This window comes from Cebus imitator, unplaced genomic scaffold (genome assembly GCF_001604975.1).
Source record: "Cebus imitator isolate Cc_AM_T3 unplaced genomic scaffold, Cebus_imitator-1.0 Scaffold76, whole genome shotgun sequence".
NCBI lineage: Eukaryota > Metazoa > Chordata > Mammalia > Primates > Cebidae > Cebus > Cebus imitator.
In genome coordinates, this window is record NW_016107391.1 from 420,879 (window position 1) to 447,162 (window position 26,284).

Consider the following 26,284-nt stretch of genomic DNA (forward strand, 5'->3'; position numbering starts at 1 on the left):
AAAAAAAAAAAAAAAAAAGAATTCTAACGTGGATTATTTTCTTTGAATCTTTTTACTGATAAATATAATTCGTATTTCTTTGACATCTTCATACTCTCTTTTGACGTATTTTCTCCCTTACTCCACAATTTTACCAGACAGTGAATAGTAATCTACTAATGTACTCAGTATTAATAAACATACCTTCTGAAGTTACGGAAGTTCGATTCCCTTTTGAACAATTTAAATTTAATTTCTTCAGTTTTCTACAGGTAGACAGGTGCAGGAGAGCAACATCTGATATGTCGCAGCTCCGTAGGTCTAGAGTTTGGACTTCAGGATGTAAAATCTGTAACAAATAAGTGATTTTGAAAAATTGTTTCTTTTTAAACTTTTATCATTATTATTATTATTATTATTATTACTATTTTGAGACAGAGTCTTACTCTGCCACCATGCTGGAGTGCAGTGCTGTGATCTTGGCTCATGGCAACCTCAACTAGTTCAAGCAATTCTCCTGCCTCAGCCTCCCGAGTAGCTGGGACTACAGGTGCGCGCCACCATGCCCAGCTAATTTTTGCAGTTTTAGTAGGTGGGGTCTCACTATGTTGGCCAGGATGGTCTCCATCTCTTGACCTCGTGATCTGCCCATCTCGGCCTCCCAACCCAAACTCTTGGGATTACAGGCGTGAGCCACCACAGCTAGCCGATTATTTCTTTCTATAAATACATTTATTCCATATTCAGTGTTTTGGTGGTCATAACAGACAAGTGGCTGATGTAAAATACAGCAAAGAATACAGAAGTATATCCATGTGGAGACAGACACATAAAGCAGGAGAAAACCAAGTCAACCTCCAGCTGGAGGTGCAGCTTTCACTGCTAGCAAAGTCCTTATTGGGACAAAAAGCACTGCTGAGATGGCTTATTCAGGGAAAGGATCCATAGACCTGAGAAGCTTAACCAATGTGGCAGTGAGTAATAATCCTCTGGTAGCTGCTGTCATTAGAGACTCTCCCTATGAGCCTCTGGGCTTAGGAAGTTTGAGTCTTTAATCACTTGTGTACCATGCTTACAGAGCACTAGAATTGCTTATCTAGAATATTTGCCTTCTGTGAGATATGGCAAGGTTTCTCATTTATTTATTTATTTTTTTTAAAGATGGGGTTTCACCATGTTGGTCAGGCTGGTCTTGAACTCCTGACCACAGGTGATCTGCCCGCCTTGGTCTCCAAAGTACTTGGATTACAGGCGTGAGCCACCATGCCCGGCCGTAAGGTTTCTCTTCAAACAGCCTGCTCAACCTTTTATTCAATTCCCAGTACCTCCCCCTACTTTCTTCTTTTCTTCTTTCTGATTTTACTGCATGCCCAGACCTGCCACAACACCATGGAGTTATCAGCACCAGCTCATATTCCTACACTTATTTAAAAAAAGACTGAGTCTCTAGTCCACCACAGACAACCCCTTCCTCCTCTCCCCTCTCTACCGTCATGGGTCCACCTTATCTAAAGTAGTTTAAATGTTTAACCAATCGGGTCTAATGTAGATTGTGCAGTTCGACCCCAGCCAATGGGGAAAGGACACAGAGACAAGAGTTGCATTGGAAATAAAAGCTTCTATTCGCCTTTATTTGGGGTGCTCTCGTGGCCAGCCTTACAAAAGGCACCCTTCTACACAGAAGTAAATTTACTTTACTGAAAAATCCTTTGAGTACTCACTTTTCCTTACAACTCCAAGCTTTATTTCTAACATATATCATTATTTTTGGGATCTAATACAAACAATTCTAGAATTATTGGGTGTTTTCTTAAGGTTGACAAATAGGTTAATTCCTAAGCATTTTGAGATCTTTCCTAGGAGTATTTTTCTGTTCTTTATTTTTTTCCAAAATAGAAATGGCTTCACCTTTCTGAAAATAAAAATAATGTATTATTATTGTAAAACATTCAGACAATAAGCCAAGCATAGTAGTTCATGCCTATAATCCCAGCACTTTGGGAGGCGGAGGCGGAGGCTGAGGCTGGTGGATCATGTGATATCAGGAATTTGAGACCAGCCTGGCCAACATGATGAAGCCCCATGTCTACTAAAAAAAAAAAAAAAATAGCCAGGTGTGGTGGCACACCTGTAATTCCAGCTACTCAGGAGGCTGAGGCAGGAGAATTGCTTGAACCCAGGAGGCAGAGGTTGAAGTGAGCTGAGACTGCACCACTGCACTCCAGCCTGGGCAACAGAGCCAGACTCTGTCTCAGAAAAACAAAAACAAAACCAAAAACAAACAAAAAACATTCAGACAATATAGAAAAACTATAGTAAGTTATAATAACTTTCTATTTATTTATTTTTCTATTTATTAAGTGCTTACCAAGAAGGGTACTAAGTGTCATATATATTATGTTATTTAATATTCTCTCTCTCTCTTCTACCCTAAGGGGTTGGTCATTGTCATTTTACAAATAGGGAATTGAGACCCTGAGCTAGTAGCCTACATAAAGAACATAGCCAAAAGGAGCAGAGGTAGGATTGGAATCCAGGTCCTTTAAATTCCAAAGCCTATATTTTTAACCCCTATAGCTAAAATTATCTATAATACCAATACCCAGAGATAAAATTATATTCATTTTTAAAAAATTTTAGATTCAGGGGTACCTGTGCAGGTTACATGGATATACTGTGTGATGCTAAAGTTTAGCTTCAATTGAACCCATCATCCAAACAGTGAACACAGTACCTGACAGGTAGGTTTTTAACCCTTGCTTCCCTCCCTCCTTCCTCCCTTTTGAAGTCCTCAGTGTGTATTGTTTCCATCTTTATGTCTGTGTGCACCCAATGATTAGCTCCCACTTATAAGTGAGAGCATGTGGTATTTGGTTTTCTGTGTCTGCATTAATTCACTTAGGATAATGGCCTCCAGCTGCATCCATGTTGCTGTAAAGGACAAGATTTTGTGGCTGCATATATTCATTTTGATGTTTTTTTGAGTTTAAAAAACTCTTTGAAGAACAACAGGATCAGATCACATATAAGATGAGCCCTTTTTTATGAAATCAATAGATTGTGGTTGCATACTATTCCATTTTCAGCAAGTACCGTAACTTATTAAATGCACTGGCAAACACTTGAGTTGAACATTTAGGTTGTTTTACGGATGCAATGTTGTGCCGTGATTAAGAACATGTGTTCTGCAGGCAGACTGCCCAAGCTGGAACTCTATGATTGTGATCAAGCTCAGTTTTCTCTCTGTGCTTCACTAGCCTTATTATTAAAACAGATGATATGTTGTGAGAAATAAAGGTGTCTTGCTTATAACATATGCTATACAAAACTATGCTTATTATTACAAATGATATTATAATGACTATACCTGTGTACTTTTCTATTATCTTCCTGAGATTTCTACAGGACGTAAATTGTTGAGTTAATAATAAGCAAATCTGTAGATCTTTTGACAGTTAATGCCACTGTCCTTCTAAAAGGTTATTTTAAAATCAATTTACACTCTCACTAGTAGGACATAAAAGTGACAGTTTCTCCACACTATTGCTAACATTGGGTTTTGGGTTTTTTCTTAAGTCTCTGCCATACTGAAAGGCAAACTGTCACATTGATGACTAGTGAGGTTAAATATCCTTTGATATGTTATTGGAGATTTGTATTTTTTCCTCTGAGTATTTCCTGATTCTTCTGGTTTTTTATTTGGTTGTTTTGTTTTTCTTATTGGTTTGAAGGAATTCTTTATATTATCAAGATAAAAAAGCCCTTAGATTTTCATAGATATTGTAAATATTTTTCCAAGTGTTTGACTTTGTTTCTTTTTTCTTCTTGCCTTAAGGAAATCTGTATTTTTATGTAATCAAATCCATCCATGTCTTCTTTTCTTGGTTTCCAACTTTGGTATCCTGTTTAAAAAGGACTTCTCCATTCAGAGAATATAAAAAGATTTAGGAAATACTTCAAAAACAGCCATCCAAAGATGTGTGTAACTTTGTAACAGATGTTGTATCTGGCTTTTTGAATAATGTCATAAGCAGGACTCTCATTAAGGGTAGAGACTAGAGGGAGAATATCCAGAAAAATCATGTCTTGTTTTTCTAGCTCATTCACTCTCTTTACTTCTCCTTTTTATTTAGCTAAAATAAGGTTTCAAAAATGGTAGGGATTGCCATCAAACGAAAACCTAAGTCATTGAAGTGTAAGCTAAAGGGATAGAAAGAAATGAGGATGGTGGAAAAGTGAAGAAAACCACCATTTTTCCACAGTGTCATAATGGTTCATCTATGAGTCACACATAACATTACATACTTCAACAGAACCACCAACAATAAGAACCTGGAAATATGATTCTACTTCCACAGAGCCAAGCAAACTACACCACTAAGATGTCTATGTTCAAATGCAAGCTAACATGAAGAAAAAAAAGCATTATAATAAAGGTATATCAGGTTAATGCAGAAGAAACGTTAGGGACAGGTTGAAGTGCAATTCCAATGTCAAGTCACAGGGCTAGTCACATGCTCCACCATGTGGGCTGGGGCAGTGGCTCACACTTGTAATCCCAGATTTTTGGGAGGTCAAGGTGGACGGATTGCTTGAGTCCAGAAGTTTGAGACCAGCCAGGGCAACATGGTGAAACTCTGTATCGACAAAAAATACAAAAATTATTTGGGTGTAGTGGTGGGCACCTATAGACCTCGGTACTCAGGAGGTGGGAGGATCACCTGAGCCCAGGAGGTGGAGGCTGCAGTGAGCCATGATTATGCCACTGCACTCTAGCCTGGGTGACAGAGATCTTGCCTCAAACAAACAACCAACCACCACAGAAAAACATGCTGGAGTGCTATCATCAGAGCTTGCTTAATTTTAGTTTTGATTATGGGCATTAGGTAGAAGGTAAGGTGAAGTCAGAGAAATTGTGGAGTCCTAATTATGGAAAAGAAGTCAGGCTGGCAGGACCAGGGTAATAAAAACATAAAGCAGATAAGCTATAGGTCTGCCTTTCTTTGTGGCCCAGAACATATAGCCCTCCTGTGCAGACAAGTAAGTAACTTACAAACTTCTTGCTTATCACCAAACACCTCGGCTGACAGACGGATGCCAGTTAGCTCCCTGCTACCTTGGTGTTGTCAATCAGCCCAAGTTCCATTCAGCATAATCCCCAGCAAGCCTTTGTCTCCTGGCAGTTGGCTCCTCTCTTGCTGGCTCTGCCCGTTGCTCCCTTGCAATGTATTGTCATATTTTCTCTAATAAATCTGCCTTTCTTTACCTATAACTGTCTTGGTAAATTATTTTCCCACCATTTCACCAGCCCGGATAGTTGCTGTTCACCCTCAACAGCAATTAGCAGTTCTAGTCTCTGCAGACTAGATGGTGATGACTGCAGAGTGGTGATGGCTGCAAACCCAAAGACAATAGTTAAATATAGGTAGTGTAGAAATTGCTAACTAGCATTTTCAGTTTTTGAAACACAAATAGCAAAAAAACAAAAGATAACACAGGAGTAATAGCAAAGGAAATTATCTACTCTGTTATTTAATAACCTTTAAAAATCAGGGGCTGAAGGTTAAGCCCTAATATGAAAGGCTGTTTAGCAGAAGGAAGAGTGATTAACTGTCTTTTCCTGGTGCTTGGGGTTCTCTGCCTTGAATCTCATCCCTCCAGCCTCTCGCCAGGCCTCCACCTGCTATGTCAGCTCAGTAGGGCTAATACAGTCTTGTTTATAAATAAAAAGAGGAAGCAGATAAGCTATAGGTCTGCCTTTCTTTATGGCCCAGAACATATAGCCCTCCAAGAAGCACCACGGGAGGATCTGGCCTCCTTTACTCTTGCTACTACCAGAGAGTCTACACAGATATGCTCACAGGACAGAACAAGACACCTAGAGAGTATCACTATTTCAAAAGAAAAACAAAGATTACTGATTCCATCAGGAGCAGAGGATTTAGAACACAGGGGCTAAAGTTATTAATAAGCATAATAGTATGCTAAAATAAATGAGAAAAGACTAACAAGATAAAACAAGAAACCATAAAATGGTAAATTGGAAATACTAAATATGAAAAATATAGCAGTTGGAAAAAGAACAGTGTAAATGAGAAGAGTGATAGATTTTTTTTTTTTTAAAGACAGAGTTTTGCTTTTGTTGCCCAGGCTGGCGTGCAATGGCACAATTTTGGCTCTCGCAATCTCTACCTCCTGGGTTCAAGCGATTCTCCTGCCTCAGCCTCCTGAGTAGCTGAGATTACCAGCATGCACCACCACACCTGCCTAATTTTGTATTTTTTTTTTTTTTTTTTTTAGTAGAAGCAGGGTTTCTCCATGTTGGTCAGGCTGGTCTCAAACTCCCAAAGTGCTGACATTACGGGCATGAGCCACTGCTTGAGAACAGTGATTTTTAACTACCGGTTATTATTTATGAATGGATTACAAAATCAGTTTAGCAGACTGTGATCAACATTTTTTAAATAAAATAAGACTAAGTAGAAAAAATAAAATAGAAAAGACCAAATGTACTACACATTATACTGTTACACGTAAGTGTGGTTTGTGTACTAGAGTCACAGTGTAACATATATTTCTGATGTGAGTCTTGACCAAAAAGTTCTACAACTTGTTGAAAACATGGAGGTCAAGGGTACAGGTACCACGAAAACAAGAGTGCATGGAAGGCTAATGGGAGCTGATCAGAGCAACATCATTTACTTCCTGAATGTCATTCTGCAGCTGCTTGACCGTAGAATGTACTTGCTGATGCTGCAGATGAAATTGCTGCTACTTATGAAAAGACTATGATAAGCTGATGACTGAACTTTTTCCAAACCCCAAATCAAGGACTTCTGCCTAGAAACCCTTATTCTAACTAATGAATTGTTTGATAATCCTTCCCCATCTTTTTCTTTAAAAGACCTCATATATCTCTTAGGACATGTGAATTAAATAGTTAGGACATGATTTCAGATGCCTGTGGAGTCTGTGTTCCTTGAATTGCAATTCTAAAACCACCAATAAACCTTTTTGCTTGGATTTTCAGTCTCCGTGACTGTGGTTGACATGAGAGAAGTGACTGAGACAATAGTGGAAGGAGATTTTCTGGGAACTGTTACATGTGGACATTTTGGTTATCTGGAGAAAATAAAACAAACTCTGATACTTTATAATATTCTAAAATGTGGGCCAGGCACAGTGGCTCACACCTATAATCCCAGCACTTTGGGAGACTGAGACAGGTGGATCACTTGAGCTCGGGAGTTTGAGATTAGTCTGGTCAAGATGATGAAACCCTATCTCTACAAAAAAATGCAAAAAATTAGCCAGGCATGGTGGTGCACACCTGTAGTCCCAACTACTCAGGAGGCTGAAGAGGAATCATTTAAGCCCAGGCAATGGAGACTGCAGTAAGCTGAGAGTCTGCCATTGTACTCTAGCCTGGGCAATGGAGCAAGATCCTGTAACAAACAAACAAAAAAAATTAAAAATGATTACCAGTCTTACCATATACCATTGTTCCAAAAATCTAAAAGCATATCTAAACAGAAAATATAACACACTTGCTTTACAGTTATTCATACTCTTACCTCACTTATATTTGAGTCTGTTATCCGCCCCTGCATGCTCATTATTTTAATCAGTCTATCTTTTATGTTGGGAGGCAAAGGCTTAATGTCTGTGATATATCTGGAAATATTCTTCATGAAGCACCAAAGGCATCTGAAATACAAATACAATACAGTAAATCACATTGGGCCTACACTGATTCCTAACACTTGCCTTAATGCTATTTGTTAGCACTTAGCCCTTTCATACAAGTGTACGTTTTGGCTGTGTGTGGTAGCTCACACCTATAATCCCAACACTTTGGAGGCCCAGGCAGGAGGATTGCTTGAGCTCAGGAGTTTAAGACCAGCCTGGGCAACATGCTGAAAGCCTGTCTCTACAAAAGGAAATAAAAAAATAAGCTAGGCATGGTGGTGTGGGCCTGTAGTCCCAGCCACTTGGGAGGCTGAGGGGGGGAGGATTACTTGGGCCCAGAAGGTTGAGACTGCCGTGAGCTGTGATTGTGCCCCTACACTCCAGCCTGGGCAACAGAACAAGATCCTGTCTCATAAAAAGTATATACATCTTACATTAATACTATATTTAAAACTCTAGCTCTGTAAGTTTCAAAAGCCTAGTCTGCATTAAATTATAGACAAGATGCTCTTCCTCTAAATTTTTTTTAATGCATACCTCATGTACCAAAATGCATTTTAAATGACCAACAAGAGTGTTTTTCCTAAGTTTCTAATTCCTAAGACACATATTCCTAAATAAGCATTATACTGGGACCCACTAATTGAAAAGTTTTATCTGTTAATCCAGCAAACTTGTTTTCACTATTTTTCTTGAAAATTACGTGTATAATGAAATCACTAGAGAAAGAACCATAACCACAAAGATTCTGCAAATAATACAAATCACAGAGATATCAAACTTAGTGCCGGCATTGTACATGCAGAGAGGAGAGTTATCAGGCAACAACAACCAAGAATCTTACGACCAACATATCTATCTGTGGACTGAAATTCAACCATCTGAAAAATTCATACTTTAAACAAACAAAAATCTTATTAATTTCTGTGTACAAATATCCCCACATATACAAAATTTTACATTCATGACTGTGATCTTATACCTGTAATTAATTTTTTTTTTTTTTTTAGACTGAGTCTTACTCTGTCACCCAGGCTGGAGTGCAGTGGCGAGATCTTGGCTCAGTGCAACCTCTGCCTCCCGGGTTCAAGAAATTCTCCTGCCTCAGCCTCTCAAGAAGCTGGGACTACAGGTGTATACCACCACATCCAGCTAATTTTTGTATTTTCAGTAGAGACAGGGCTTTACCATGTTGGCCAGGATGGTCTCGATCTCTTGACCTTGTGATCAGCCTGCCTTGGCCTCCCAAAGAGCTGGGATTACAGGCATGAGCCTCCATGCCCATCCACCTGTGATTAATTTTTTAGTGCAATTTTAATTTTTACTTTTGGTTGCCTACAGTTTCCTCTCTTATTCCTCCCCCTCCATTAGTTTAGCTCTCCACACCAATGTAGCATATATTCTTTCTTATTTTTCTCTGTGCTTGTACACAGAGAAAGGCCTGTGTGGGGGAGGGGTCATTGTCTCCCCACAAATGACCACCACCGTACACTTACTTTTCTACACCATCTTCCATTCAATATCTAATTAAATCCCTTCAAGGCATTAAGCACAGTTCTGATGATCCTTGAATGGCCACATCATATTTCACAGTATGGATCACCTAATTAGTGACCCCCATGCTGACAAGCATTACCACTATTTCAAGGATATATTGTCAGGCTATTTTTCAGAAAGTCTGGAAAACACTTTATATTTCTATTGGTAGTGTTAGAAGGCTCGTTTTCCTCTACATCCTTCCAGCAATAGGTATTACAGCTAGTTTTATTATTTTATGTTTATTTATTCATTCATTTTTTGTTACCTTCTTATCTCCATTTCCCACTTCCATTCCTCACCATTCTAGGAAACCATTCTAATGTTCAATGTGTAACTTTTCATTGTGTATTTCCTTTAACACGTTTGTTGTATGCATGCCTTCTGATTTGTATACATGGGACTTGTCATAGATTTGTTGCTTTTCACTCAGCACTATGTTTTCAGGATCACCTACTCTTTAAGTGTTGGAAAGTCTAACAGGTTAAAATGGTGTCTCACTATTACTTTAACTTGTGTCTCTAACTACTAGTAAACTTAACATCCTTTCATGAACTTGCTGGCTATCTGGATTTTTATTTTTTTATTTTTATTTTTGAGATGGAGTCTTGCTCTTGTCACCCAGAATGGAGTGCAATGGCATGATTTCGGCTCACTGCCCCCTCCACCTCCAGGGTTCAAGCAATTCTCCTGCCTCAGCCTCCCAAGTACCTAGGAATATAGGCACCTGCCACCATGCCCAGCAAATTTTTGTATTTTTAGTAGAGTAGGGGTTTCGCCATGTTGGCCAGGCTGGTCTTGAACTCCTTACCTCATGACCTGCTTGCCTCAGTCTCCTAAAGTGCTGGGATTACAGGCATGAGCCACTGTGCCGGCCCTGGATATGCTTTTCTTTCTTTTTTAATTTATTTTGTTAACTACACTGCATTACTGGATATGCTTTTCTATAAAGTCTATACATATCCTTTGCCTGTTTTATTTTAAAACTGATGCATAATAGATGTACATATTTTCAGGGTACATATGATAGTTTGACATGTTCATATGTATAAAGATCAAATCAGGGTAATTGGGTTATGCATCACCTTAAATATTTATCTTTGATTTATGCTAGGAACATTCAAATTATTCTCTTCTAACTTTTTTGAAGTGTAAAATAGATTATCATTAACTATAGTCACCCTACTGATCTATGGCACACTACTATTTCTTTTATCTGTGTATTTATACCCATTAATCAACCTCTCTCTATGCCCCCATTCCCTACCCTTCCCAGCCTCTGTTAACCACCCATCTACTCGCTATTTTCATGATATCCACTTTTTTTTAGCTCCCAAATATGAATGAGAACATGTGACATTTGTCTTACTGTGTTTGGCTTACTTCACTTAACATAATGAGCTCTAGTTCCATCCATGTTGCTGCATATGACAGAATTCATTCCTTCCCTCCCTACTTTCCTTGCTTCCTTCCCTTCCTTCCTCCCTTCTTCTCTCCCAAGATGGGGTCTTGCTCTGTTGCCTAGGTTGGGGTGCAATGGTGCAATCACAGCTCACTGCAGCCTTAACCTCCTGGGCTCAAGAGATCCTCCTGCCTCAGCCTCTAGAGACATGCTTACCACACTTGAGTAAGATTTCATTATTATTTTATTTTATCTTATTTTACTTTTTTTGAGACGAAGTCTTGCACTGTCACTCAGGCTGGAGTGCAGTGGTGCAATCTCAGCTCACTGCAACCTCTGCTTCCCGGGTTCAAGTGATTCTCCTGCCTTAGCCTCCTGAGTAGCTGGGATTACAGGCACGCGCTGCCACATCCTGCTAATTATTGTATTCTTAGTAGAGATGGGGTTTCGCTACTTTGGCCAGGCTGGTCTCGAACTCTTGACCCCGTGATCTGCCCACCTTGGCCTCTCAAAGTGCTAGGAATACAGGTGTGAGTCACTGCAACTAGTTGAATTCATTATTTTTTAGTGGCTGAATAATATTCCATTGTGTATATGTACTGTACCACATTTTCTTCATTCATCCACTGATTCCATATTTTGGTTATAACAAATAGTGCTGTAATAAACACGAGTGCAGATATCTCTTCTATGTATTTACTTCTTTTCTTTTGGATATTTACCCAGTAGTGAAATTGCTGAATTATACAGTAGTTCCATTTTTAGTTTTTTGAGGACCATTTTGTTATTTTTTGACAAATGTGTAAGAGCTCTTTGTTGTGGCCATATACATGCTTTATATATTCAGAGAATTTATACTATCTACATGAGAAATGTAATGTTCTCTCTGTGTCTTATACATATGTGTGTGTATAAGTATCTCTCTCCATGTATGTGTATGTGTTTGCCTATAAATATGTTTGGTGTATATGTTTATTTACAGCATTATCTAATTCTACTATATTCTCATTTTTCTACTAAATATGTGTAATTTCTATTTATGATATTTGTAATTTAAAATCAAGTTTTCCTTTCATTTCTGCAAGTTTTTGCTTATTCTTGTTTTATAATAAAAATTTCAAAAATACAGAAATATAAAATAGGATGATATACATATATGTACCCCAAACCTAGAATTTGATTACTCTTTTATCATATTTGTGTCAGATATCTCAAGACAAAACATTTCTGATTAAGACCAAGTATGGTAGCTTATACCTGTAATCCCAGCACTTTGGGAGGCTGAGGCAGGAGGCTCACTTGAGCCCAGGAGTTCAAGACCAGCCTGGGCAACATGGCAAAACCCTGTCTCTACAAATAATACACAAATTAGCTGGGTGTGGTGGTGTGAACTTGTAGTCCCAGCTACCTGGGGGACTGGGGGGCTGCTGAGGTGGGAGGATCATTTAAGCCCAGGAGGTTGAGGCTGCAGTGAGCTGTGGCTGCACCACTGCACTCCAGCCTGGTTGACAGAGCTAGACCTTGTCTCAAAAAAAAAAATTTTTTTTTCAGATAAAATTAAAGCCTCATTTGTATACTTGCTTTGTTTATGTATCTCTCTTTGTAGAGACAATTACTACCATTAAGTTTTAAAAATAGTTCCTGTCCATAATTTTATTATACTTTTAATACTTATATATATCTATAAATAAATTATTTTTTAAAAATACAAAGTTCCCTTAAATCATTTCACAGGAGTTGCTACAGCAGCATGGAAAGTTATTTAAGTATTATGATTCTCTCAAAGCTGTACTATGAGTTGGGGGTAAAGAAAACAGGCCAAAAAAAGGTTTCAATTCTCAAATTATCGCTTCTATGGCAGGAAAGTATTACAACACACCCCCACCTGTAACATAATGCAAGCAAACCACTAAATATCTCCAAGAGGAAGCTCAAGATTCCCTCTAAACTCTTCTCTGGAAACACCATTTGTGCCTTTAATCTGCCTTTAAAATTTTTATTTATTTATTTATCTTGAGACAGGGTCTCACTGGAGTGTAATGGTATCATCACAGCTCATTGCAGCCTCAATCTCCAAGGCTCAAGTGATCCTCTTACCTCAGCCTCCCAAATAGTTGGGTTACAGGCATGCACCACCACAATCAGTTAATTTTTTGTATTTCTTGTAGAGATGGGGTCTCTATGTGTTGTCCAGGCTGGTCTTGAACTCCTGGGCTCAAGTAAGCCTCTTGCCTTGGCCTCCCAAACTGCTGGGATTACAGGCATGAGCCCTGTGCTCAGCCTTAATCTGCCTTTTAAACAGTAACACAGAACAAAAAAAGATTGTTTGCAAATAAACATTTGAAAGAATATAGCAACAGCCGATCAGGGTTCAGGCATTGAAACAAAGCAATGATTGTAGAAGAAGACAATATAAACAACTCTGGAGCAAGAAACTCAAAAGCAGAGACTTTGCAGTAGTGTGTGTGCTGGTTATTTCCATTGACCTAAAGGCTCTACCTGAAAAAAATATAAACTAGGAGGGTCTTGATAACTTATTACCTGAATAGAAAGAAGTCAGTCACTGCCACCAACAACACTGTGCAATTTTATTAACCATTCAAGTCCAGTAGCATCTGGTAAAATTAGGACAGAATTGGGATTTAAAAATGAACAAATGTTCAGTACCTAACAGTTCAAAACAAGCCACTACATACTCTTTTCACAAAATGTTTCACAAAGCCAATACAGTACTAGCCATTAACCCAGTACACCAAGTGTACTGAAGTAGTAAGATGCAACAAGAAAAATAGTTACGTTAGAAAGACTAAGACTTTAGAAAGAGTAAAACTCTTTTAGTTTCTTCCCTTTAGCTCCTAAAACAACATCATGTAGTCTGAATCTACCTATCTAGTCTTATGTCAGCTAGAATGTTTGTTAGGAGCAAAAAATAAAATGACACTGGCTATAGTCTGGATATTCAGGAAGAAGAACGGGGAGAAAGTCAGTTCTCAGAACAGATTAGCTTCAGTCTCATCAGCAGGATCTCTGGATTCTTTGCTCTTCCGCATTTCTTCAATGTGCTTATCTTTCTCTGCAAACACTCCAGTGTGGTAGCCATTTGCGACTTCCTGTTCTCTTTATTAGCTTCCATATTGTGGGTCAGCTACTCTTCTGTTTTAGTGAAGCTGTTCTCTCTCTTTTTTTTTTCCCTGAAGCACTTCTTTCTCCTGCTTTCATTTTTCAGCAAGCTGCTTCAAGATCTTAGCTTTGCGGGGCTTGTGTCTTTTTTCTGAAGCTTCTAATTTATTCTCAATTTCCTCCAGTGAAATGTCTTTCTTCTTTGGAGGGGAAATGAGGAACTCTGGGATAGATTATTTTGACTGGGGTCTGAAAATCAGCTCAAAAGCCCAGCCTGAGGCACACTTCTTCAGTGCTTTTACCTGGATATTAGAAGAAGCCACGGTGAATAAAAGACAAGAGACTAGGATGGGCCCAGTGGCTCACGCCTGTAATCCCAGCACTTTGGGAGGCCGAGGTGGGCGGATCACCTGAGGTCAGGAGTTTGAGACCAGCCTGACCAACATGAAGAAACCCTGTCTCTACTAAAAATACAAAGTTAGCTGGGCATGGTGGCGCATGCCTGTAATCCTAGCTACTTAGATGGCTGAAGCAGGAGAATTGCTTGAACCCAGGAGGAGGAGACAGTGGTGATCTGAGGTCATGCCATTGCACTCCAGCTTAAGCAATGACAGCAAAATGCCATCTCAAAAAAAAAAAAAAAAAAAAAAAAAAAAAAAAAAAAAAAAAAAAAAAAAAAAAAAAAAAAAGACAAGAGACTGGCACTGTATTCTACAAAATCCACTGGGATAAGGAAAACCCTGCTCAGTCCGAGCCACCTGACCATACTCTGAGCTGTTTTCTATATTTATAAAATTTAAGAGTAGTATATTAAGTTTCCTAACATGACTAAATTTGACTAAACTACATGACAGGTTTCCTTTTCATGAGACTGTGGTGTTAATTGCAAATTCATGGTCACATTTTCTTATGGAATATTCCTTTTATTATTAAGTAATGTCTCTATCCGTAGTCATGGTTTTTACTTTACAGACTATTCTGTTTGGTTTCAGTATTGCTCCATCACTTTTCCTTGGTTTCTTTTGCTCAACATTATGTTTGTGAAATTCATCTGCATTTTTACAGGTAGCTATAGAGTGTTCATTTCAATTTTCACATTGTTCATGTCCATTTTCACTGATGTATTATATTCTGTTGTTTACCAATTTATTCTACTGTGACTATACAGTTGGGTTGTAACTCTTTACTATTATGAATATTAATATGAATATTCTTAGACATGTCTTTTGGTACACATGTATCTGTTTCTGAGTATGTATATATATACATACATATATATATATATACACACATACATATATATATATATATATATATATATATATATTTATACATCTAGCAGTGGAACTGCTGGCCCATAGAGTAGACATATGTTTAGCTTAATTCCAGTTTTCCAAAGTGGTTGTGCCCAATCACAATCCTACCATTGGTGAATGAGCATTCCTGTGGTCTGTATCCTTGCCAACATTTGGCACTGTTAATCTTTTAAATTTAGCCATTTTAGTGAATGTATAATAGCGATGCAATGTGGCTTTAAATTGCAATCTCTGATTAATATGAGTACACATTAATCTTTTTATTGTCTAGTTCGAGATCTTCTTTTGTGGAGTATCTACTCAAGGATTTTGCCCTCTTTCATTTTGGGTTATGTTTATTACTGATATATAGGAATTCATGTTATATTCTGGATATAAACCTTCTGTTTGTTATATGTGTTGCAAAATATTCCCCCATTCTGTGGATTGCCTTTCCACTTTCTTAATCATGTCTTTTGCTGAAGAGTATATTCTAATATAGTCCAAATTATCAGTGTTTTCCTATACAGCAAGTGATTTTTTTGTCCTGTTTATAAACTTTCCGCGTCCTAAGTTCATGAAGATATTCTCCTATGTTTTCTTCTAGAAGAATTCATTAAGTTATTGTTTCACTTTCACTTTTTGACTTAACCACCAGGAATTGATTTTTTAAAATAATTTTTATTTTACTTTAAGTTCTTGGATATCCACCTAGGTATTAAGCCCCACATGCATTAGCTATTTGTCCTGATGCTATCCCTCTTCTTGCTCCCCCCCACCACAGGCCTCAGTGTGTGTTGTTCCCTTCCCTGTGTCCATGTGTTCTCATTGTTCAGCTCCCACTTATGAGAACATGCTGTGTTTGGTTTTCTGTTCCGGTGTTAGTTTGCTGAGGATGATGTCTTCCAGCTTCATCCATGTCCCTGCAAAGGACATGATTTCATTTCTTTTTATGGCTGCATAGTATTCCATGGTGTATATGTACCACATTTTCTTTATCCAGTCTATCATTGATGGGCATTTGGGTTGGTTCCATGTCTTTGATATTGTGAATAGTGCTGCAATAAACATATGTGTGCAATAAACAAACATTCATTATAATAGAATGATTTATATTCCTTTGGGTATAAACCCAGTAATGGGATTGCTGGATCAAATGGTATTTCTGGATAAACACATTCTTTATGAAGAAAGATTAAATAAATTATTCTCTAGTATCAAGGTACTTTAAACTTGTTTTAATTCAAGACTCTACCATGGTACCTTCTAATCTGTCTACATACTGTCTAATTTAACTCAAAAGAGGCAGTATCAGAAACTGGGATTTCTTTGTAACTAAGATTTATAGCTATCTTTTTTAAAATTTATTTTAATTTCTGAGGTACATGTGCAGAATGTTCCAGTTTGTTACATTCTACATGTACCATGGTGGTATGCTGCCCCTATCAACCCGTCATCTAGGTTTTAAGCCCTGCATACATTAGGTGTTTGTCCTATGCTCTCCCTCCCCTTGCCCCCTGGTGTGTGATGTTCCCCTCCTGTGTCCATGTGTTCTCATTGTTCAACCTGAATTTGAATGTTGGCCTGTCTTGCTAGGTTAAGGAAGTTCTCCTGAATAATATCCTGAAGTGCATTTTCCAACTTGGTTCCATTCTCTCTGTCACTTTCAGGTACACCAATCAATCATAGGTTTGGTATTTTCATATAGTCCCATATTTCTTGGAGGCTTTGTTTGTTCCTTTTCATTCTTTTTTCTCTAATCTTGTCTTCACACCTTATTTCAGTAAATTGATCTTCAATCTCTGCTATCCTTTCTTCCGCTTGATAGATTTGGCTATTGATACTTGTATATGCTTCATGAAGTTCTCATGCTGTATTTTTCAGCTCCAGCAGGTCATTTATGTTCTTCTCTAAACTGGTTATTCTAGTTATCAGTTCCTGTAACCTTTTACCAAGGTTCTTAGCTTCCTTGCATTGGGTTAGAACATGCTCCTTTAGCTCAGAGGAGTTTGTTATTACCCACCTCCTAAAGCCTACTTCTGTCAATTCGTCAAACTCATTCTCTGTCCAGTTTTGTGCCCTTGCTGGAGAGGAGCTGCGATCATTTAAAGAAGCGGCATTCTGGTTTTTGGAATTTTCAGCATTTTTGCACTGGTTTTTCCTCACCTTTGTGGATTTATCTACTTTTGATCTTTGAGGCTGCTGACCTTTGGATGGGGTTTCTGTGTGGGGGTTCTTTTTGTTGATGTTGATGGTATTGCTTTCTGTTTGTTAGTTTTTCTTCTAACAGTCGGGCCTCTCTTCTGCAGGTCTGCTGCAGTTTGCTGTAGGTCCACTCCAGAACCTGCTTGCCTGGGTATCACCAGTTGAGCCTGCAGAAAAGCAAAGACTGTTGCCTGCTCCTTCCTCAGGAAGCTCTGTTCCAAAAGGGCACTGGCCTGATGCCGGCCAGAGCTCTCCTGTATGAGATTTCTGTCAACCCCTTTTGGGAGGTCTCTCCCAGTCAGGAGGCATGAGGGTCAGGGACCCACTTGAGAAGGGAGTCTGTCCTTCAGCAGAGCTTGAGGGCTGTGCTGGGAGAATCCTCCTCGTCAGGATCAGCTGATCTCTTCAGAGCTGGCAGGCAGGAATGATTAAATCCGCTGAAGCCTGCCCACAGCCACCCCTTCCCCTAGGTGCTCTGTCCCAGGGAGATGGGAGTTTTATGCATAAGCCACTGACTGGGGCTGCTGCCTTTCTTTCAGAGATTCCCTACCCAGTGAGGAGGAATCTAGAGAGGCAGTCTGCCACAGCCTCTCTGCTGTGCTTTGGTGAGTTCCACCCAGTCTGAACTTCTCAGCCTCCTTAGTACTGTGAGGGGAGAAATGCCTACTTAAGCCTCAGTAATGGTGGACACACCTCCCCCCACCAAGCTCAGTCATCCCAGGTCAACTTCAGACTGCTGTGCTGGCAGCAAGAATTTCAAGCCAGTGGCTCTCAGCTTGTTGGGCTCCATGGGAGTGGGAGCCACTGAGCATCTCGAGACCACCTGGCTCCCTGGCTTCAGCCCCCTCTCCAGGGGAGTGAATGGTTCTGTCTCACTGGGGCTCCAGGCGCCACTCAGTTGGAAATGCAGAAATCACCTGCCTTCTTCATTGGTCTCACTGGGAGCTGCAGACTGGAGCTGTTCGTATTCAGCCATCTTGCCAGATCCTCTATAGTTATAGTTCCACATAGCTGGGGAGGCCTCAGAATCATGGTGGGAGGCGTAAGGCACTTCTTCCATGGCAGTGGCAAGAGAAAATGAGGAAGCAGGAATTGATTTTTGTGAACGTCAAGAATTACGAAGGGTTTGTGATTGTACCCTACCTACAAGCATACACGTTAACCTACTGCTATTTCATGAATGCTGGCAGAAAACATGAGATTCCTGGACCAGAGTAAAAGGACTTTATTACTTATGACAAGAGGAGTAGTTGGGGCTTCGTGTTAGTGTTGGTTCTTCCATGCTGTGCAAGTCTCATGGGCATGATGTTGGTGGGCCTAGATAAAACCTTGCTGTCATGAGCTGAATGTTTGTGTACTACTCAAATTCATATGTTGAAATCCTAACTCCAATGTAATAGGGCCTTTAGGGGGTAATTAGGTCATGAGAACGGAGCAATCATGAATGGAATTAATTCCCTTTAAAAAAAGACCCCAGACAGTTCTTTAGCTCTCTTTCTACCATGTAAAGATACAATGAAGTTTCCAGACTGCACCCCAGAAGAGGGCCTTCCCATGAACCCAACCATGCTGGTACCCCTATCTTGAATTTTCAGACTCCAGAACAATAAGAAATAAAATTATGTTGTTTATATGCCATTGGGACTATGGTACTTTGTTATAGCAGCCTGAACTGACTAAGACATTTGCCTATGTAGTGGGTTCAGTTACAAGAGAGGAACCCTGGGCTTGGGAAATGTGCTGCTTTTATAGGAATCTGAAGCAAGCCTGCTCTTTGTTCATGGGGAGACAGTACTTCTTCCTTCAAGCTTGCTTGCTACAAATACAATCTTGAGAAATGGCCAAGGTAGACAGCAGTCAGAGCCTTGCATTTTGTGGGTTTAGTTTTTCTTTTAACTGATAACCAGAGAGACAGAAGGGCCTTGCATTTTTCTACAAAGCCAGCAGAATGGGCAGATCCATGGAAAATTCCTCTCCATGGATATAACCCACTCCAACCTGTTCTTGGCTGAGCTCAAATACATGTAAGTATGACACCTTGTCAGTTACTCTAATTAATTTGACCAACAGAAGCTGAAATCAAATCTGTTCACTCTGTCTCTCAAAGCATTTCATTAAGGCTACATCAACAGTACTCTAAGCAGCAGGTTAAAGCCAACCTGCAATAATGACTTCAATGATTACCCCAGGGTACCAGATCCAGTTAATTATGAATAAGCATGAGAGAATGGGGGGGACAAGTAGGTCTTATTTTAGACAGAAGTGGTCAAAGTCCAGCATATGGTCCATCAAAACATGCAAGGGAATTTAGACTATTTCAATGACATTTTTCTTTTTCTTTTTGAGACAGAGTCTCAGTTTGTTGCCCAGGCTAGAGTGCAATGGCACCATCTTGGCTCACTGCAACCTCCACCTCCCGGATTCAAGCAATTCTTCTGCCTCAGCCTCCTGAGTAACTGGGACTACAGGCATGTGCCACCACACCCAGCTAATTTTTCATATTTTTAGTAGAGACGGGTTTCACCGTATTGGCCAGGCTGGTCTCAAACTCCTGACCTCGTGATCTGCCCACCTCGGCCTCCCAAAGTGCTTCCCAAATTACAGCAACATTTTTCTTTCCTGGGCCTGCTAATTTAAACAAAAAAAGTTTGTGTTATTTTAATCCATATTCTTCCCTTAAGGATAACTGGTTTTGCTATTGATTTTAATTATTTCCAACATATTTATTTTAAAATATCTTTCAAATTGTTCTATTATCTGTAGTTCCTAAAGTATAGATTCTATTTGTTACTGAGTCTCCTTCATGTAATTTTTTTCCATGCAAATTTTGTAATTTTTGACTGTTACTCAGCCAATATGCCATGTATTTTTTCTTTAGTTGCTTCTCTTTTTTGTGTCATCTTTCAGAAACCACTGCCAGATCTAAAGTTGCATAATCTTTCCTCTATTCTCTGTAGTGTCTCTCTGCATCCATATTTCCTTTTTTTTTGAGACAGAGTTTTGCTCCTGTTACCCAGGCTGGAGTGCAATGGTGCGATCTCGGCTCACCACAACCTCCACCCCCTGGGTTCAAGCAATTCTCCTGCCTCAGCCTCCTGAGTAGCTGGGACTACAGGCGCACGCCACCACGCCCAGCTAATTTTTTGTATTTTTAGTAGAGACAGGGTTTCACCATGTTGACCAAGATGGTCTCTATCTCTTGACCTCGTGATCCACCCGCCTGAGCCTCCCAAAGTGCTGGGATTATACACGTGAGCCACCACGTCCGGCCCATATTTCCTCTTTTTATAAGGTGAGACTGGATTACGGCCCACCCTAATGGCCTCATTTAAACTTAATCACATCTTTAAATTACATCTCTATAAATACAATCATAATCTGAGGTGGGATTTAACATTTCAACATATGAATTTTGAGGGAACACAATTCAGCCCATATTAGATGGCAACAATTTGTAAATTGATCCACAGATTTAACAAAATCCTATCAGAATCCCAGGGAGCTTTTTGCAGAAATTACAAGCTGAACCTAAAATTCATATGGAAATGTGGTGGTCCTAGAATAAACAGTCAAACACAATCTTGAAAAGAAGAACAATGTTGAAGGACTGATACATCTCTATTTCAAAACTTGCTACAGAAGTACAGTAATCAAGACAATGTGGTGCTAGCATAAGAATACACACATAAACCAATGGAATAAAATTGAGAGTTCAGAAATAAACCCTCACATTTATGATCAATTGTTTTTCAACAAGGATGCCAAATAATTCAGTGGGGAAATAACAGTCTTTGCAACAAATGGTTCTGGAATAACTAGATCTCCACATTCAAAAGAATGAAGCTTGAGCCCCACCTGATTTCATATACAAAATTTAATTCAAAACTCTAAGTGGGCCTAAGTGTAAGAGCTAAAACTATGGAAGTCTTAGTCTATGAGAGTCTTTCATCTACATTATCTAATTTTTTGCTATAGAGTTGTTCATAGTATGTCCTATAAGAGAATTATCAGTACTTTTTTTTTTTTTGAGATGGAGTTTTGCTTTTGATGCCCAGGCAGGAGTGCAATGGTACAATCTTGGCTTACCGCAACCTCCACCTCCCAGGTTCAAGCAATTCTCCTACCTCAACCTAGTAGCTGGGATTATAGGCATGCGCCATCACGCCCAGCGAATTTTTTGTATTTTTAATAGAGACGGAGTTTCTACATGTTTGTCAGGCTGGTCTCGAACTCCCGACCTCAGTTGATCCACCCACCTTGGTCCCCCAAAGTGGTGGGATTACAGGTGTGAGCCAGCATGCCCTGCCTATTAGTCCTTTTATTTATAAGTTTGCCAGTAATGTTTCCTCTTTCATTACTGATTTGGTAATTTGAGTGATCTCATTTTCTGGGCAATTCAGCTAAATGTCAATTTTGTTGATCTTTTCAAAGAATGAAGTTTTGGTTTTATTGATTTCCTTTATTGTTTTTCTGTTCTCTAGTTTACTAGTTTCTGCTCTAATATTTATCATTTCCTTCATTCTGCTTGCTTTGGGTTTAGTTTGCTCTTCTTTTTCTATTCCTTGAGGTCAAAGAATAGCTTATATATTTCAGATTCTTCTTCTCTTCTTCTTCCCCTTCCTCTTCTTCCTTCTTCTTCTTCCTTTTCCTCTTATTCCTCATCCTTTTCTTCCTCTGTTTTCCTTATCATCCTCTTCCTCCTTCTCTTTCTAAGACAGCATCTCTCTCTGACACCCAGGCTGGAGTGCAGGGGTGCAATCACAGGTCACTATAGCCTCAGACTCCTGGGCTCAAGTGATCCTTCCACTTCAGCTTCCCAAGTAGCTGGGACTACAGGTGTGCACCACCACACCTGGATCATCTTAAAAAAAATTTCTTCTAGAGACAGAGTCTCACTATGTTGCCCAGGTTGGTCTTGAACTCCTGGGCTCAAGCAATTCTCCTGCTTCAGCTTCCCAAAGTGTTGGGGTTACAGGTATGAGCCACTGTGCCTGGCCCTTATTTTTTAATATAAGCATTTACCATCTACAAATTTCCCTCTAGTACTAATTTATTTATTTATATATATATATATATATTTTTTTTTTTATAAAGATGGGTTTCACCATGTTGGTCAGGCTGGTCTTGAACTCCCGACCTCAGGTGATCTCTCCACCGTGGCCTCCAAAGTGCTTGGATTACAGGCGTGAGCCACCACACCCGGCCTAGTACTAATTTAACTACACACATCCTATAAGTTTTAGTATGTTGTTCTTCATTTTCATTCATCTCAAAAGCATTTTATAATATCCCTTGTGCTTTCTTCCTTACCCTCTGGTTATTAAAGAGCATGTTATTTAATTTCCGCATAGTTGTGAGTCTTTCAAATTTCTTTGCTATTGATACCTAATTTGGTTCTATTGTGATCTGAAAACATACACTGTATGCTTACCATCATCTTTGACTTATTGTGTCCTGTTCTATAGTATAACACAGAACATATATTCTACTGATACTGGGTGGACCATCCTAGAGATCTCTGTTTGGATTAGTTTTTAGTAATACTCAAGTATTCTAATTCTTTATAGACCTTTTGTCTGGTTGTTCTATCCATTATGGAAAGTGAGTTGTCAAAGGCTTCACTATTATTGCTGAATTGTCTATTTCTCTCTTCATTTCTGTCAGTTTTTGCTTCATGGATTTTGGTGCTCTGTTGTTAGGTAAATGTATGCTCATAATTGTTACATCTTCCTGATGGATTAATCCTTTTATCACTTAAAAATGTCTCTTTTGGCCAGGCACAGTGGCTCACACCTGTAATCCCAGTACTTTGGGAGGCTGAGGCGGGTGGATTACCTGAGCTCAGAAGTTAGAGACCAACCTGGGCAACTTGGCGAAACCCCATCTCTACCAAAAATACAAAAGATTAGCTGGGCGTAGTGGCATGTGCCTGTGGTCCCAGCTACTTGGGAGAGGTTGACCTGGAAGGATTGCTTAAACCTGGGAGGTAGAGGGTGCAGTGAGCCTAGATGGCACCACTGCACTCCAACCTGGGTGACAGAGTGAGATGCCATCTAAAAAAAAAAAAACAAAACCCCCAAACCCTCTTTTTATATCTACCAATCTTTTTTTGTTTGAATATATAGTTTTTCTGATATTGGTATTTTCACTCCAGTTTTGTTACGGTTGCTGTTTGCATAAAATATCCTTTTCTACCCTTTTACTTTCCACCTATATGTGCCTTAGAATCTAAAGTGTGTCTCCTACTAGCCTGGCCAACATGGTGAAACTTGTCTCTACTAAAAATACAAAAATTAACCAGATGTAGTAGCGCACTCCTATAATCCCAGCTACTCAGGAGGCTGAGGCATGACAATCGCTTGAACCCAGGAGGTGGAGGTTGCAGTGAGCGGAAATCATGCCACTGAACCCCAGCCTGAACGACAGAGTAATACCCTGTCTTAAAAAAAAAAAAAAAAAGTGTGTCTCCTATACTCAGCACATGGCTGGATCTTGTTCTTTTTTTCTTTTTTTTTGGACAGGGTCTCACTCTGTCGCCCATGCTGGAGTGTAGTGGTGTGATCTCTGCTTACTGCAACAGCTGACTTGCAGCTTCAAGCAATTCTCCATGTAGCTGGCCATGCCTGGATAATTTTTGTATTTTCAATAGAGTCACCATGTTGTCAGAGTGGTCTCAAACTCTTGACCTCAGGTGATCCATCTGCCTTTGCCTCCCAAAGGCTGGGATTACAGGCATGAGCCACTGCACCCAGCCTGGATCTTGTTCTTTTTTTTTTTCTTAAAGATCCTACCTCTCAACACTATTGGATCTTGTTCTTTTTATCCAGACTGACAGTCTCTGCCTTTCAATTAGATTGTTTAAGTCATTCACATTTAATGATGTTACTGTTACCAATAGATTTACATGTTGTTTTATCTTTTGTTTTCTATGTTTCATATCATTTTGTTCTACTATTTCTTCTTTACTGCTTTTCTTACATTAAGTGATTTTTTTCTAATATCTTATTTAATTCTCTTAATAGTTTCACTACATATTTATTTCCTTAGTGGTTGCTCTAGGAGTTATCATATACATCTTATCACAATCAACTTCAGATTTATCCTAGCTTCATTCAAGGGAAATACAGAAATGTTACTTCAATACAGTTCTATTCCATCCTCTTTTGTGTGTGTGTGCTATGATTAATAAACATACTGCATTTTTTGCATTCTCATGTTACAAACTCAGCCAATACAATGGTGTAACTATTACTTTATATAATTTTATCTCTTTTAAAGAAGCTAGGCCAAGTACAGTGGCTCACACCTATAATCCCAGCACTCTGGAGGCCAAGGTGGGAATATCTCGAGTCCAGGAGTTTGAGACCAACCTGTAACAAGAACCATGAATATATACTTTTTGTGTGTGTGCAGCAGGGTCTTGCTATATCACCCAGGTGTGAGTGCAGTGGCGTGATTACAGCGCACTGCAGCCTTGACCTCCTGGGCTCAAGTGATCCTTCTACCTTATTTTTTAATTTTGTTGTAGAGACGAGGTCTCACTATGTTGCCCAGGCTGATCTTGAACTCCTGAGCTCAAGCAATCCTCCTGCTTCAGCCTCCCAACGTGCTGGGATTACAAGTGTGAGCTACCACACCCAGGCTAGAATATATGCTTCTTCTCTTTTCTTCTCCCAGCTTCTTTCATTTTTTTTTCTTTTTTTTGAGACAGGGCCTTGCCCTGTCACCAAGGCTTAAGTGCAGTGGCATAATCATAGCTCATTGCAGCTCGAACTCCTGGGGTAGAGCAATTCTCCTGCCTCAGTCTCCCAAGTAGCTAGGACTACCAGCATATGCCACCACACCCAGCTAATTTTTTTTTTTTTTTTATTTTGTAGGGATGGAGTCTTGCTAAATTTCCCAGGCTGGTCTGCCTCAACCTCCTGAGTAGTAGCCAAGATTATGGGTATAGCTGCTGCACCTATGTCACCTTAATGTTTGAAAGATAGTTTAGTGAGTGATATGGTTTAGATTTGTGTCCCCAGCCAAATCTCATGTCAAATTGTAATTCCCAATATTGGAGGAGGGGCCTGGTAGGAGGTGATTGGATCATGAGGGTAGACATCCCCCTTATTGTTCTTGTGTTAGTGAGTCAGTTCTCACAAGATCTGCTGGTTTAAAAGTATGTAGCACCTCCCACTTCGGTCTTTTCCTCCTGCTCCAGCCATATATGACGGGCCTGCTTCCTGAGGCCTCCCCAGCCATGTTTCCTGTACAGCCTATGGAAATGTGAGCCAATTAATCCTCTTTTCTTTATAAATTACCCTGTCTCAGGTAATTCTTCATAGTAATGACATCATGAACTAATACAGTGAGTTATCATATTCTTGATTGAGGTTTTATGTTCAGTGATTTTTTTTTTTTTTTTGAGACAGAGTCTTGCTCTGTTGCCCAGGCTGGAGTACAATCAATCTCAGCTCACCGCAACCTCTGCCTCCTGGGTTCAAGTGATTATTGTGCCTTAGCCTCCCAAGTAGCTGGGATCATAGGCCAGTGCCACCACCCCTGGCTAATTTTTGTATTTTTAGTAGAGATGAGGTTTTACCATGTTGGCCAGGCTGGTCTTAAACTCCTGGCCTCAGGTGACCCGCCATCCTTGGCTTCCCAAAGTGCTGGAATTACAGGCGTGAGCCACCGTGTTCGGCCACTTTCAGCAATTTGAATATGTCATCCCACTACCTTCTGACCTCCATTATTTCTGATAAAAATTCCACTATTAATCTTACCAGGGTTCCCTTACACATTTCTCTTGCTGCTTTCAAGATTTTCTCTTTGTCTTTGGCTTCAGGATTTTTACTATAGTTCTCTGTGTGAATCACTTTGCATTTATACTACTTGAAATTAATCAAGCTTCTTTGATGTGTAGGTTAATGTTTCTCATTAAATTTGGAAAGTTTATTAGCAATTATTTCTTCAATTTTTTTTTTTTTGAGACAGTCTTGCTCGTTCGCCCAGCTGGAGTGCAGTGGTGCAATGTCGGCTCACTGCAACCTCCACCTCCCAGGTTCAAGCAATTCTC

General features: G+C 39.5%; 1 protein-coding gene across 3 annotated transcripts in view; it reads right to left on the reverse strand.

Moving 5' to 3' along the window:
• Window positions 1–26,284, reverse strand: part of AMN1 (antagonist of mitotic exit network 1 homolog) — a 59,893-nt gene that overhangs the window by 20,587 nt on the left and 13,022 nt on the right. For all 3 annotated transcript variants that reach the window (XM_017532172.2, XM_017532174.2, XM_037739866.1), the window contains exons 2-3: window positions 7,554–7,686; window positions 184–328 (exon numbers count right to left, since the gene is read on the reverse strand). In XM_017532172.2, coding sequence (XP_017387661.1) covers window positions 184–328; window positions 7,554–7,686 — 278 coding nt within the window. The remainder of the gene's footprint in view (window positions 1–183; window positions 329–7,553; window positions 7,687–26,284) is intronic.